We start from the raw sequence: 14,621 nt of genomic DNA, 5'->3' as shown, positions 1-14,621 counted from the left end.
ATCAGAATACACAGTGTTATATACAGTCGCTGGTCAGTGTTATATACAGTTATTGTCTGGAGGTCAGTGCAAAGTCCTTGGAAATTGCCGGATACTTTTCCTATTCCGTGGAATGGAAAAATAATCTACTCTACAGTTGTTGCAGTGCTGACCAGAGTCCCAATAAGTTATCCAGTTCTTAAGGCTCATTTACACGCAAAGACAATCTTTCAAACGACTGTTTCCATTGGATACTTATACCCTGTACTAGTGGAAATCTATCTAAAGTTGAGCACTAGTACGGTCGATGGTTCCAGTCACTTACCTTGATCTGATTACATAGCTCAGCTCTCATCACACATTAAAAGCGTTACTAATATATCGGATAGTTTGTGTGAATACATAACATACTGGTTCCTGATGAAGTGTCTGCACGTGACACAGAAACGCGTGGAACCGAACACACATGATTTTTAATCAGAATTTTCTGACATTGGAACCATAAATATATATTGATACAAATAAGATCCTTCTTTCAAGTCATCATAAATGTAACCTTGATGATCGCACCTTGAAATATCCACGTTTGGGAATATAATTATTATTTACTACCAAAACGAAAAACAGGGATGTATTTTTGTTTATATTGTCCACTCAACAGATTACTTGATTGATTTGAGGTTGCAGTCCATCAATTATTCTGTGCTTGCCAATTGGCATGATTGGACAACTGCGACAAATCTGGCACTATCACCCTTAATCAGCTATGGTGACAGTTAGTGCCGCCTACTGCCTATAACACGGTGTTGAGTTGGAAGTTTTTTGATGTGTCTTGTGTGAGTTTGTCTTTGTCAGCCCAAGATTTTAACTAGTATCAATAAAAGATTATTTTAGGTGTTTGTAACTGTGAAGGGGGTACACACAAAGACAATCTTTCAAACGATTGAAAGATTGACAGTTTTGGTGATTATTTTGCATAAAGTATTAATGGACACTAAGGCACATTAACGCTTTATTAGCTTCATTTGCATGTAAAGGGGCCTCCAGTAGCTGTTTGCAAAGCACAGCATGTGGTCCAAGCTCTGCACACAGCTCCTCTTTTCTCGTATGGGCTGTTGGCAGAATACAATGTAATCTCTGATTCCTGTGCATTAGGTCCCTGTTATCTCTCTCCAGCTGAAAGATGGATTTTAAGCTTGCCTTAAAATCATCTTTCAGCCAAAGGGTGAATGATGGCAGCATTTACACGCAACAATTATTGCTCATGTGCCATTGTTTGAACAAATTTTGTGCAATAATCGTTGCGTGTAAATGGGCCTTTAGGCTCTGGCTACACAGTGACATTTTGTTGTGATAAAATCATGGCACTTCTACAAACTTGATGTTTCCTAGGGGATAAATACTTGAATTAGGCTGAGCTGCAATACCAGACATGGTCACTAGAGTGGTGCTACTTACGAAAAATGGCAGACCTTAAAATTTATTTCAGTCGGCATATGCTGCTACTTTAGGAGATTTTACAAAAGCTGTTATACTTCTGAGATACATATTCGAGCTTGCCAATTACCTTGGACTATATTTACTTTGATAATGCTTGATGAAATTAAAGCATTTCTTATGTTTAACCCTTTCGTGACCCCTCCAATGTAAATTTACAACGCTGCTGTTTGTGCAGCTGCAACGTAAATTTATGCTCTGCTGTCCACAGGTGATCGCAGCCCCTCAACAGCAGATAAAATACCCGAACAGGCTGTTACAAGCAGCCTGTGTGGGTGCTGTGATCGGGTTCTTGAATGATACAAGTCAGGATGACGTCTTCAGTGAAAGCCAATCACAACGCTGAGCGGGAAAGTTTAATTTGGCGACAAACTGTAGCTGTATCAGTGTCTCACCTGTCAGTTGGAGATCAGAGGAAGGATAAGGACTAGAGATGAGCGAACGTGTTCTTCCGAGCTTGATATTCGTGCGAATATTAGGGTGTTCGGGATGTTCGTTATTCGTAACGAACACCATGCGGTGTTCTGGTTACTTTCACTTCCTTCCCTGAGACGTTAGCGCGCTTTTTTTGGCCAATTGAAAGACAGGGAAGGCATTACAACTTCCCCCTGTGACGTTCAAGCCCTATACCACCCCCCTGCTGTGAGTGGCTGGGAAGATCAGGTGTCACCCGAACATAAAAGTCGGCCCCTCCCGCGGTTCGGCTCAGATGCCTGGTGAGTTAGCTGAGGGACAGTGCTGTTTGTACCGGAGCTGCTGTAGGGAAAGAATTGGTAGTTAGTGTAGGCTTCAAGACCCCCCAAAGGTCCTTATTAGGGCCACTGATAGCTGTGTGTTGGCTGCTGTTAGCAGTGCCATTTTTTTTTTCCTCAAAATCGGCTCTGCAGAGCGTTGCACCCGGCATTAGGGACAGAAGTGCTGCATAGGCAGGGAGAGTGTTAGGAGTGAGTGTAGCCTTCAAGAACCTCAACGGTCCTTTCTAGGGCCATATTTATCCGTGTGCAGTACTGTCCAGGCTGCTGTTAGCTGTGCTGCATTTTTTTTTGCTTCTCAAAATCGCCTCTGCAGAGCATTCCACCCTCCATTGATACTGCAGGGAAAGAATTGTATAGGCAGGGCCACAACACAGTTATTATTCATAGAATATACGCAGTGCTGCCTTTTGCTTGTAAAACAAGTGAAAATAATTCTATTTGTCCTGCCTCTGTCCGTCCTAACGCCGGTGGACACGTGTCGGCTGCGTGTGCAACCTGTAAAAATCATACGCACCCAGCTACGTTTTACTCCTGGCTTCGCCATTTGCTTTCCTTAATTGGGAAAAAAAATACCTGCTCTGCCACAGTTAATAACTCTGCTACCCTCACGTTCTGTGACACATTAGCAGGAAAACAGCACAGTTATTAAACTTCTCATGTTCATAGAATATACGCAGTGCTGCCTTTTGGTGCAAAAAAACGGAAAATAATTCTATTTGTCCTGCCTCTGTCCGTCCTAACGCCGGTGGACACGTGTCGGCTGCGTGTGCAACCTGTAAAAATCATACGCACCCAGCTACGTTTTACTCCTGGCTTCGCCATTTGCTTTCCTTAATTGGGAAAAAAAATACCTGCTCTGCCACAGTTAATAACTCTGCTACCCTCACGTTCTGTGACACATTAGCAGGAAAACAGCACAGTTATTAAACTTAGATTATTCATTCACTAGAGGCAGTGGGGCCTTTCGTTTTCAAAAAAGGGAAAAAATTATATTTGGCCTGCAGTCTTGCGCCAATTTATTAGCTGCCTGTGAAATCAAATCACTGGTAATACAGCATGCTGAGAGGTAGGGGTAGGCCTAGAGGACGTGGACGCGGCCGAGGACGCGGAGGGCCAAGTCAGGGTGTGGGCACAGCCCAAGCTCCTGATCCAGGTGTGTCGCAGCCGACTGCTGCGCGATTAGGAGAGAGGCACGTTTCTGGTGTCCCCACATTCATCGCCCAATTAATGGGTCCACGCGGGAGACGGTTATTAGAAAATGAGCAGTGTGAGCAGGTCCTGTCCTGGATGGCAGAAAGTGCTTCGAGCAACCTATCGTCTACCCGCAGTTCTGCGCCGTCCACTGCTGCCAATCCGAATCCTCTGTCTGCTGCTCCTCCTTCCTCCCAGCCTCCTCACTCCACTACAATAACACCTGCTCAGGAGCGGGAACACTCCCAGGAACTGTTCTCGGGCCCCTGCTTAGATTGGGCAGCAGCGGTTCCTCTCCCACCAGAGGAGTTTATCGTCACTGATGCCCAACCATTCGAAAGTTCCCGGGGTCCGGGGGAAGAGGCTGGGGACTTCCGCCAACTGTCTCAACAACTTTCTGTGGGTGAGGAGGACGATGACGATCAGACACAGTTGTCTTGCAGTGAGGTAGTAGTAAGGGCAGTAAGTCCGAGGGAGCAGCGCACAGAGGATTCGGAGGAAGAGCAGCAGGACGATGAGGTGACTGACCCCACCTGGTGTGCAACGCTTACTCAGGAGGACAGGTCTTCAGAGGGGGAGTCAAGGGCATCAGCAGGGCAGGTTGCAAGAGGCAGTGCGGTGGCCAGGGGTAGAGGCAGGGCCAGACCGAATAATCCACCAAGTGTTTCCCAAAGCGCCCCCTCGCGCCATGCCACCCTGCAGAGGCCGAGGTGCTCTAAGGTCTGGCAGTTTTTCACAGAGACGCCTGACGACCGACGAACAGTGGTGTGCAACCTTTGTCACGCAAAGCTCAGCCGGGGAGCCACCACCATGCGCAGACATATGATGGCCAAGCACCCCGCAAGGTGGGACAAAGGCCGTTCAGCGCCTCCGGTTTGCACCCCTGCCTCTCCCCCTGTGCCCCAACCTGCCACTGAGATGCAACCCCCCTCTCAGGACACAGGCACTACCGTCTCCTGGCCTGCACCCACACCCTCACCTCCGCTGTCCTCGGCCCCATCCAGCAGTGTAGTTCAGCGCACCGTCCAGCCATCGCTTGCGCAACTGTTGGAGCGCAAGCGCAAGTACGCCGCCACGCACCCGCACGCTCAAACGTTAACCGTCCGCATAGCAAAATTCATCAGCCTTGAGATGCTGCCGTATAGGGTTGTGGAAACGGAGTCCTTCAAAAGTATCATGGAGGCGGCGGCCCCGCGCTACTCAGTTCCCAGTCGCCACTACTTTTCCCGATGTGCCGTCCCAGCCCTGCACGACCACGTCTCCCGCAACATTGTACGCGCCCTCACCAACGCGGTTACTGCCACGGTCCACTTAACTACGGACACGTGGACAAGCACAGGCGGGCAGGGCCACTACATCTCCCTGACGGCACATTGGGTGAATTTAGTGGAGGCTGGGACAGAGTCAGAGCCCGGGACCGCTCACGTCCTACCCACTCCCAGAATTGCGGGCCCCAGCTCGGTGGTGGTATCTGCGGAGGTGTATGCTTCCTCCACTAAAGCACCCTCCTCCTCCTCCTCCTCCTCCTCTGTCTCGCAATCAAGATGTGTTAGCAGCAGCATGTCGCCAGCAGTCGGTGTCGCGCGGTGTGGCAGCACAGCGGTGGGCAAGCGTCAGCAGGCCGTGCTGAAACTACTCAGCTTAGGCGATAAGAGGCACACGGCCCACGAACTGCTGCAGGGTCTGACACAGCAGACCGACCGCTGGCTTGCGCCGCTGAGCCTCCAACCGGGCATGGTCGTGTGTGACAACGGCCGTAACCTGGTGGCGGCTCTGCAGCTCGGCAGCCTCACGCACGTGCCATGCCTGGCCCACGTCTTTAATTTGGTGGTTCAGCGCTTTCTGAAAAGCTACCCACGCTTGTCAGACCTGCTCGTAAAGGCGCGCCGGCTCTGCGCACATTTCCGCAAGTCCCACACGGACGCTGCCACCCTGCGCACCCTGCAACATCACTTTAAGCTGCCAGTGCACCGACTGCTGTGCAACGTGCCCACACGGTGGAACTCTACGCTCCACATGTTGGCCAGGCTCTATGAACAACGTAGAGCTATAGTCGAATACCAACTCCAACATGGGCGGCGCAGTGGGAGTCAGCCTCCTCAATTCCTTTCAGAAGAGTGGGCCTGGTTGGCAGACATCTGCCATGTCCTTGGTAATTTTGAGGAGTCTACCCAGGTGGTGAGCGGCGATGCTACAATCATTAGCGTCACCATTCCTCTGCTATGCATCTTGAGAAATTCCCTGCAAACCATAAAGGCAGCTGCTTTGCGCTCGGAAACGGGGGCGGGGGAAGACAGTATGCCGCTGGATAGTCAGGGCACCCTCCTGTCTATTTCTCAGCGCGTACAGGAGGAGGAGGAGGAGCATGAGGAGGATGAGGAGGAGGGGGAAGAGACAGCTTGGGCCGCTGCTGACGGTACACCGGCTGATTGCCTGTCATCCTTTCAGCGTGTATGGCCTGAGGAGGAGGAGGAGGAGGAGGAGGATCCTGAAAGTGATCTTCCTAGTGAAGACAGCCATGTGTTGCGTACAGGTACCCTGGCACACATGGCTGACTTCATGTTAGGATGCCTTTCTCGTGACCCTCGCGTTGCACGCATTCTGGCCACGACGGATTACTGGGTGTACACACTGCTCGATCCACGGTATAAGGAGAACCTGCCCACTCTGATTCCCGAAGAGGAAAGGGGTTCGAGAGTGTTGCTATACCACAGGACCCTTGCGGACAAGCTGATGGTAAAATTCCCAGCCGACAGCGCTAGTGGCAGAAGGCGCAGTACCGAGGGCAAGGTAGCAGGGGATGTGCGTAGATCGAGCAGCATGTACATCCCAGGCAGTGCAACAGTCTTTAAGGGCCTGGTCAGCTTTATGGCTCCCCACCAAGACTGTGTCACCGCTCCCCAGTCACGGCTGAGTCGGCGGGAGCACTGTAAAAGGATGGTGAGGGAGTACGTAGCGGATCGCACGACCATCCTTGGTGACGCCTCTGCCCCCTACAACTACTGGGTGTCGAAGCTGGACACGTGGCCTGAACTAGCGCTGTATGCCCTGGAGGTGCTTGCTTGTCCTGCGGCTAGCGTCTTGTCGGAGAGGGTGTTTAGTGCGGCTGGGGGAATCATCACAGATAAGCGTAGCCGCTTGTCAACCGACAGTCCCGACAGGCTAACACTCATCAAGATGAACAAAGGCTGGATTTCCCCAGACTTCTGTTCTCCACCAGCGGACAGCAGCGATACGTAAGCAATACGTAGGCTGCACCCGCGGATGGAAGCTACGTTCTCTCTCACCATCCAAAACGGGGACATTTCTGCTTCATCAATCTGTGTCTAATATTCCTCCTCCTCCTCCTCCTGCTCCTCCTCCTGAAACCTCACGTAATCACGCTGAACGGGCAATTTTTCTTAGGGCCACAAGGCTCACTCAAATAATTTTTCTGAACAATTTTTATAAGTTTCAATGCGCTTAAAAGCGTTGGAACTTTAACTTGAACCAATTTTTCGTTACACTGGGCTGCCTCCAGGCCTAGTTACCACTTAAGCCACATTAACCAAAGCGATTAATGGGTTTCACCTGCCCTCTTGGCTGGCCATGGCCAATTTTTGGGATGTACATTAGTACTGTTGATACAGCAATTTTTGTGGGCCCTCGCCTACAGTGTAATCAAATTAATTTTTAGCCCACCTGCATTACAGCTGACGTTACCTCAGCTGTGTTGGGCAATGCAATGGGATATTTTTGTGTACCGCTGGTGGGTTCCAGGGAGCCACCCATGCTGTAGGTGCACACGGAGTTTTTAACACATCTGTACACTTGTAAAGAACCCCAGTCTGACTGGGGCATGCAGTGTGGGCCGAAGCCCACCTGTATTACACACAACATTACTACCTCAGCTGTGTTGGGCAATGCAATGGGATATTTCTATGTACCGCCGGTGGCTTCCTGGCACCCACCCAGGCAGTGGGTCCACAGGGAGTTTAACCTACATGTGTCCACTTCTAAAGAACCCCAGTCTGACTGGGGCATGCAGTGTGGGCCGAAGCCCACCTGCATTATGCACGACATTACTACCTCAGCTGTGTTGGGCAATGCAATGGGATATTTTTGTGTACCGCCGGTGGGTTCCAGGGAGCCACCCATGCTGTAGGTGCACACGGAGTTTTTAACACATCTGTACACTTGTAAAGAACCCCAGTCTGACTGGGGCATGCAGTGTGGGCCGAAGCCCACCTGTATTACACACAACATTACTACCTCAGCTGTGTTGGGCAATGCAATGGGATATTTCTATGTACCGCCGGTGGCTTCCTGGCACCCACCCAGGCAGTGGGTCCACAGGGAGTTTAACCTACATGTGTCCACTTCTAAAGAACCCCAGTCTGACTGGGGCATGCAGTGTGGGCCGAAGCCCACCTGCATTATGCACGACATTACTACCTCAGCTGTGTTGGGCAATGCAATGGGATATTTTTGTGTACCGCCGGTGGGTTCCAGGGAGCCACCCATGCTGTAGGTGCACACGGAGTTTTTAACACATCTGTACACTTGTAAAGAACCCCAGTCTGACTGGGGCAGCAGTGTGGGCCGAAGCCCACCTGTATTACACACAACATTACTACCTCAGCTGTGTTGGGCAATGCAATGGGATATTTCTATGTACCGCCGGTGGCTTCCTGGCACCCACCCAGGCAGTGGGTCCACAGGGAGTTTAACCTACATGTGTCCACTTCTAAAGAACCCCAGTCTGACTGGGGCATGCAGTGTGGGCCGAAGCCCACCTGCATTATGCACGACATTACTACCTCAGCTGTGTTGGGCAATGCAATGGGATATTTTTGTGTACCGCCGGTGGGTTCCAGGGAGCCACCCATGCTGTAGGTGCACACGGAGTTTTTAACACATCTGTACACTTGTAAAGAACCCCAGTCTGACTGGGGCATGCAGTGTGGGCCGAAGCCCACCTGTATTACACACAACATTACTACCTCAGCTGTGTTGGGCAATGCAATGGGATATTTCTATGTACCGCCGGTGGCTTCCTGGCACCCACCCAGGCAGTGGGTCCACAGGGAGTTTAACCTACATGTGTCCACTTCTAAAGAACCCCAGTCTGACTGGGGCATGCAGTGTGGGCCGAAGCCCACCTGCATTATGCACGACATTACTACCTCAGCTGTGTTGGGCAATGCAATGGGATATTTTTGTGTACCGCCGGTGGGTTCCAGGGAGCCACCCATGCTGTAGGTGCACACGGAGTTTTTAACACATCTGTACACTTGTAAAGAACCCCAGTCTGACTGGGGCATGCAGTGTGGGCCGAAGCCCACCTGTATTACACACAACATTACTACCTCAGCTGTGTTGGGCAATGCAATGGGATATTTCTATGTACCGCCGGTGGCTTCCTGGCACCCACCCAGGCAGTGGGTCCACAGGGAGTTTAACCTACATGTGTCCACTTCTAAAGAACCCCAGTCTGACTGGGGCATGCAGTGTGGGCCGAAGCCCACCTGCATTATGCACGACATTACTACCTCAGCTGTGTTGGGCAATGCAATGGGATATTTTTGTGTACCGCCGGTGGGTTCCAGGGAGCCACCCATGCTGTAGGTGCACACGGAGTTTTTAACACATCTGTACACTTGTAAAGAACCCCAGTCTGACTGGGGCATGCAGTGTGGGCCGAAGCCCACCTGTATTACACACAACATTACTACCTCAGCTGTGTTGGGCAATGCAATGGGATATTTCTATGTACCGCCGGTGGCTTCCTGGCACCCACCCATGCTGTCGGTCCACAGGGACTTCACAATAGGGAGTTGTACCTGCCTGTGTCTATGAATTAAAAAGCCCGGTCTGACTGGGGCATGCAGACACCTTGACAGAATGAATAGTGTGTGGCACATAGGTTCCCCATTGCTATGCCTACGTGTGCAGCTCCTGATGGCGGTGGCACAGGATTCTATTTCTCATTGCTTCTGTACAGCATTGTGGGCTATCGACCCGCCCCTTTTAAAGAGGGTCGCTGCCTAGCCGTGCCAACCCTCTGCAGTGTGTGCCTGCGGTTCCTCCTCATGGCAGACGCACTTCTAAATAGACATGAGGCTGGTGTGGCATGAGGGCAGCTGAAGGCTGCGCAGGGACAGTTTGGTGTGTGCTGTGGGGGGGAGGGGGGGCGGTTGGTCAGCATGTAACCCAGGAGAAGTGGCAGCGGAGTGTCATCCAGGCAGTGATTGTGCTTTGTTGTAGCTAGTGTGGTGCTTAGCAAAGGTATGCCATGCTAATGAGGGCTTTTCAGAAGTAAAAGTTGTTGGGGGGGGGGGGGGGGCCACTCTTGCCGGTATTGTGGCTTAATAGTGGGACCTGTGAACTTGAGATGCAGCCCAACATGTAGCCCCTCGCCTACCCTATCCGTTTCTGTGTCATTCCCATCACTTTGTTGAATTGCCCAGATTTTCACACATGAAAACCTTAGCGAGCATCGGCGAAATACAAAAATGCTCTGGTCGCCCATTGACTTCAATGGGGTTCGTTGTTCGAAACGAACCCTCGAGCATCGCGGGAAGTTCGTTCCGAATAACGAGCACCCGAACATTTTGGTGTTCGCTCATCTCTAATAAGGACTGCATAGTGTGTAAATCGTCACGCATTAACCCCTAATTAACCTATGCTATTTAATTTGTACAGATGATTGTATAGAATAGCACTGCTTTTTAATAACTCATCCAGAAATACATTGCATTTATATGGATACTTTCACACAGTGGATTTTGGCGCAAATCTACACCAAAATCTGTAGCATATATTGTGCTGCGGTTTTTAGTGCAGCTTTTAGTATGGCGACGGTTCAGCCATTGTTGCACTTGTAGTGCGTGCTCCTGCTCTGCGGAATAAGTTGGTGCTATACAAATAAAGATTATTATTATTTACTTTTAGGCACAGTGACACTTAGCAGTCTGCATTATTAGGGACTGCATATCTGCAAAGGATTTGGAATTTGACCTAGAGAAGCAAGGTCTATTTATTTAAATAGGGATTACCATATCCTGAGCTCCTGGTCAACTTCAATTCTCGAACTGTTGCTGAGATTCTGGCCAAAGCTGTTCCAATATACTTATCTCCTTGTCTCGTCTTTAACCAAAGTGCTAAATATTATTAACGGTTCCTGATAAACTGTACGATTTACAGGGAAACGCATTGAACTGTCGGAACTGTAATTTCCTGAAACCATATCGAGAATACAGCCAAATTTGGGCATATCAGAATGGGTTTTGGGGCATTGTTACTATAATATCGGATTACCAATATTCCATCTCATTGGCAGCTGCATATATTGGGGTCAGTTATCTCTCCCTGGGTTCTTTTACTTACTGAATACCAAACTCAAGAGGACTTTCACTATATTTATGTAGTACCGGAGTAGGGGTTGTATATCCTTTGTGGCCAGCCATCTGGGGACAACAGGTGACTACCCACCATCTATTAACCCCTAGTCCTGTATCCATCTTTGCGGTCTACATAATCTCTACATTTTGCTCTATTTTCCCGGACACAACCACTAGTTTGTGTCTGATTTATGTTTGTCTGTTTTAGCCCTAGTATTTTAAGTTTACCTTAATAAATTTAGTTTTAGAAGCACATGTCCTGTCTATGAAGGGCTAAAAATTGGTGTTAAATTAGTGAGTCTCCTAAATTGCTCAGAAATGTGTGAATGTGCTTCCAAAATAAACAAGTGGAAATCTATATCTGATAAATAACTAGTACAGTATGTATGTAAGTATTTGACATGCTGCAGTTGGAAAAAAAAACCAACAAATTTTAAAAATGTTACTCAATTTTGGAGTTTTCATAAATACACGCAAATCATATAGGTCTACTTTTACCACCTAAATAAAATACAATATGTGAAGTAAATGCAATGTCAGCATTACTTGGATATGCAAAACCATCAGAGTTCTTCTTTGTTAAAGTGACACATGCCAGATTTCCCAAATTTGACCTGGTCATTAAGGCCGAATGCACACGCCCAGGTCCCGACTGCGGTCCCGCAGCTGAATCAGACGCTGTGTCCTGCAGGTGACCCCCTGCATACCTGTGCGATGTCTTCTTCTCTGTGCTGCAGCCTAAGGCTGCCTGCTGACGGGCGGAAATTCCGCTGTGGGATTTCCCGCGGGATTTCCGCCCGTGGAAGCTGCCATAGAAACGTCACTTCCCGGCCGCTGGCTCCGCTCTGCCCATGCACCGATTGCCCGGCAGCCGGCACATGAATCAGCCGGGCCGCGGGAGAGGTGAGTGCCTGCGCTGTTCTCTGCAGACGATCGGGTCGGGTCCTGCTGTGAGAATTCTCGCAGCAGGATCCGACCCGGCTGTCTGCAGGTGGCCTAAGGCACAAAACAGACTTTCCAGCTAGAAGTGGTGCACAGAAGAGCATGTAATGAATTTGTATACGTAAGGTCAGCATACCAAGGTCATTCCAAACCAGAGATATCCAATTGTCTGGCATTTGCCGACTCATAATTTCAAAGATGAATTTTTTATTCAATATTCTGTATATATTGAATGGCCACTATATCAGACACCGGCCCTTTCACAATGAGAGTTTACCTATATGGAACATGACCACAGGATGCAGCAAAAATCAACCAATTTAAGTGTTCATAGATCATTCCCAGTGTGAATCTATATTAGAATGGGAAAATCATTCCACATCTAAGGCTTATAGACAGATCTCTATATAGCGGTCATCTACTGTAAAAATTGTATAATAAAAAAAAAATGTGAGCTGTCTTACCTTCCCACATTATAGTAGAGTCCACAGTCTCCTCTACAACCAATGACATACCTGTATGTTCTTGGACACTGAGGTGGGTATGGAGCGGACGCAGGACCCAAGCCTGCTCCATACTCCGAGTGTGCTGGGGGTAACAGCTGACACCTGTCCACAGTGCCCACAATCAAAGTTTGCTGTGATCACATTCATTTGCCCTATATGTGGTAGCTAGACTCCCCTTCCTATCCAGCGTAATAGTACAAAAACAGCAGATAGAGCAATAATCTGATCGATCTTAAGAACGATGAGGGATGGTAAAGTAGGCATGAGGAGCCATAATGGTGGCACTTGCGAGCACATGGGGAAGGCAGAAGGAGTAAACAGGATCCCCGACCTATTTCCTCCCCCCATTTCAGCCAAGGGGCTAGAGGAAGGAGGCAAGGCAGGCATTTGATAAGCAGGACAGGGCGGAAGCTTGAACTTTATGACTCTTTGTGTGGGGCAATGGGAGGAATGTGAAAGGGTGTTGGGGGAGCTGGAGAAGGTAAAGGTAAAGGTAAAAAAAGGTGGGTGGACCTAACCTAGGGGGATAACCTAGGTGACCCAGGCTGGGGGAGATCTGTCAATCCCAGGGAGCAGCTTGCCTTAAAAATAATGCCTGGGAGAAGAGAGAAGGCGTATGGCCTACTGTGAGCATGACTGTTATTGGGCGGCAAGCGAGGCCCGACTAGCCTTGGGAGCCGGGTGGCAGGCAAGGTCTGGCTACTGCCAGGAGTTTAGTGCCACGATTGGATTCAAGCTCCCTGTGTGTGATGGATACAAATAAAGTGTGGCACCTGCCACAGAAACATTATTCCAAAGGCACACTGTGTATGAGTCTTTTGTTTCCAGTAATGTTTGCCCAGTAGGGTCTCTGGGATAGAAGTCTAAGAGAGCCCGTGTACGTAGCAGGTCCCTTCCCCTAACAGTAGTTGCACTGGTCTTTAGTGATATATCACTCATAGTCACTCTGCTCACTATTCTTTTCTCAGATTCTGGACGTTAATATTAAAGCAACATTCCTGTTGGTGAAGCTTGTGGTGCCCAAAATGCAGGAAAGAGGGTGAGGATTTGGGGGTATGAAGTGGGCTTTTCTTTACTAGTGTGATCTGTTTAGCACAATCTACATTTGTTGTACTACGACTTAACATTACTGAACTGAATAAGAAACTACAAACTATGTGTACAGTTCACAATCTATAGACGTGTATAACATATATTGCACTGTATATCTTCAGTTTGATATTTACAAAATCGGTATTAATCCCTGCATAGGCCTAACGATAGGGGGTATAGAAGTAACAATGTCAGCCGGCACTGGTGCTTGCTGCCATGTAAGACTAAATCGGGGTTATAAATGCACATGGGGCCTCGTGTGGCGCAGAGTGTTAAGGCAGCAGTATGCAACCTTCCCCGCATGGTAGCTGGCTCAAAATTGACTTGGCCTTCCATCCTTCCGAGGTCGGTAAAATGACTACCCAGTTTGCTGGGGGGGTAATAAATAAAAAATTATCCTGGTTTAACCCCTTATCTAATGGATAACGGCGATCACGGAAAAGTGAACAAAAGTTTTAAAAAAAGTAAAGTTTCACCTCCCCTCATGGATCGGATCCATGAGGGGAGGTGAAAATACTCACCTCAGTCCTCCCCGATGTCCCAGTGTCCACGGACCCGAAGTCCCCTTCTGCGCATGCGCGCCTGACGTCAATCATCGGGCGCGTGCACAGAGGGGCTCGAGCCCCGGAAAATTCAAAATCCCTCTGCTCCTGGCTACCATGTGTAGCCAGGAGCAGAGAGATTTCACCGGGGACATGATCACTGTAACAGTGATCATGTAAAGTAAAAAAAAGGGTAAAAAAGTAAAAAAAAAAAAAGGTTTAAAAAGTTTAAAAAGCTTACGTTTCATCTTCCCTCACAGATCATATCCATGAGGGAGGATGAAAGTATGTACATAAGGCCCCCGGATTTATCTGCGGACCTTACCCCAGCTTCTGCACACACGCCCGTCGCCAAAATGGCGGGGGCATGCACAAAAGCTGTAGATTGCCAGGATAATTTAAATTCCAATTACACAATTCTGCTCACATTAGTGGGTTGGAATTGTGTAATCCACTCGCAGAAAAGAGAACGCAGCAGGTTCTATTTTACTGCGGATATCCGCAACATAGAGCCTATTGTGCTCCATGGTCGTGGATATACCCGCTGCCCATACGCAACTACATTGTGTACGGGCTGCGGGTACCCGCGTCATCGCTAAGTGACAGAGCAGGAAATACAAACAAAAAAAAGGTGTACTGCGCATGACCACACGTGTAAGTACGCAGTTATGCGCAGTACATTACGCGGCCGTACGCAGGGTCACAGCCGGGCTCACAGCCGGGATCCGCTGCGGG

The 14,621-nt window shown here is 49.1% G+C and overlaps 2 protein-coding genes across 2 annotated transcripts in view; both read left to right on the top strand.

The window, feature by feature from the left end:
- Positions 1-14,621, top strand: part of LOC136628923 (dehydrogenase/reductase SDR family member 4-like) — an 88,027-nt gene that overhangs the window by 10,548 nt on the left and 62,858 nt on the right. The gene's annotated exons all lie outside the window — the stretch shown is intronic.
- The window catches only part of LOC136628241 (dehydrogenase/reductase SDR family member 4-like), a 35,271-nt gene that overhangs the window by 10,529 nt on the left and 10,121 nt on the right, over positions 1-14,621 (top strand). The window contains exon 5 of the mRNA XM_066603982.1: positions 13,221-13,291. Coding sequence (XP_066460079.1) covers positions 13,221-13,291 — 71 coding nt within the window. The remainder of the gene's footprint in view (positions 1-13,220; positions 13,292-14,621) is intronic.

This window comes from Eleutherodactylus coqui, chromosome 5 (genome assembly GCF_035609145.1).
Source record: "Eleutherodactylus coqui strain aEleCoq1 chromosome 5, aEleCoq1.hap1, whole genome shotgun sequence".
Taxonomy (NCBI): domain Eukaryota; kingdom Metazoa; phylum Chordata; class Amphibia; order Anura; family Eleutherodactylidae; genus Eleutherodactylus; species Eleutherodactylus coqui.
Note: the sequence above shows the minus strand (reverse complement) of the source record. Positions and strands in the feature narration are given on the sequence as shown.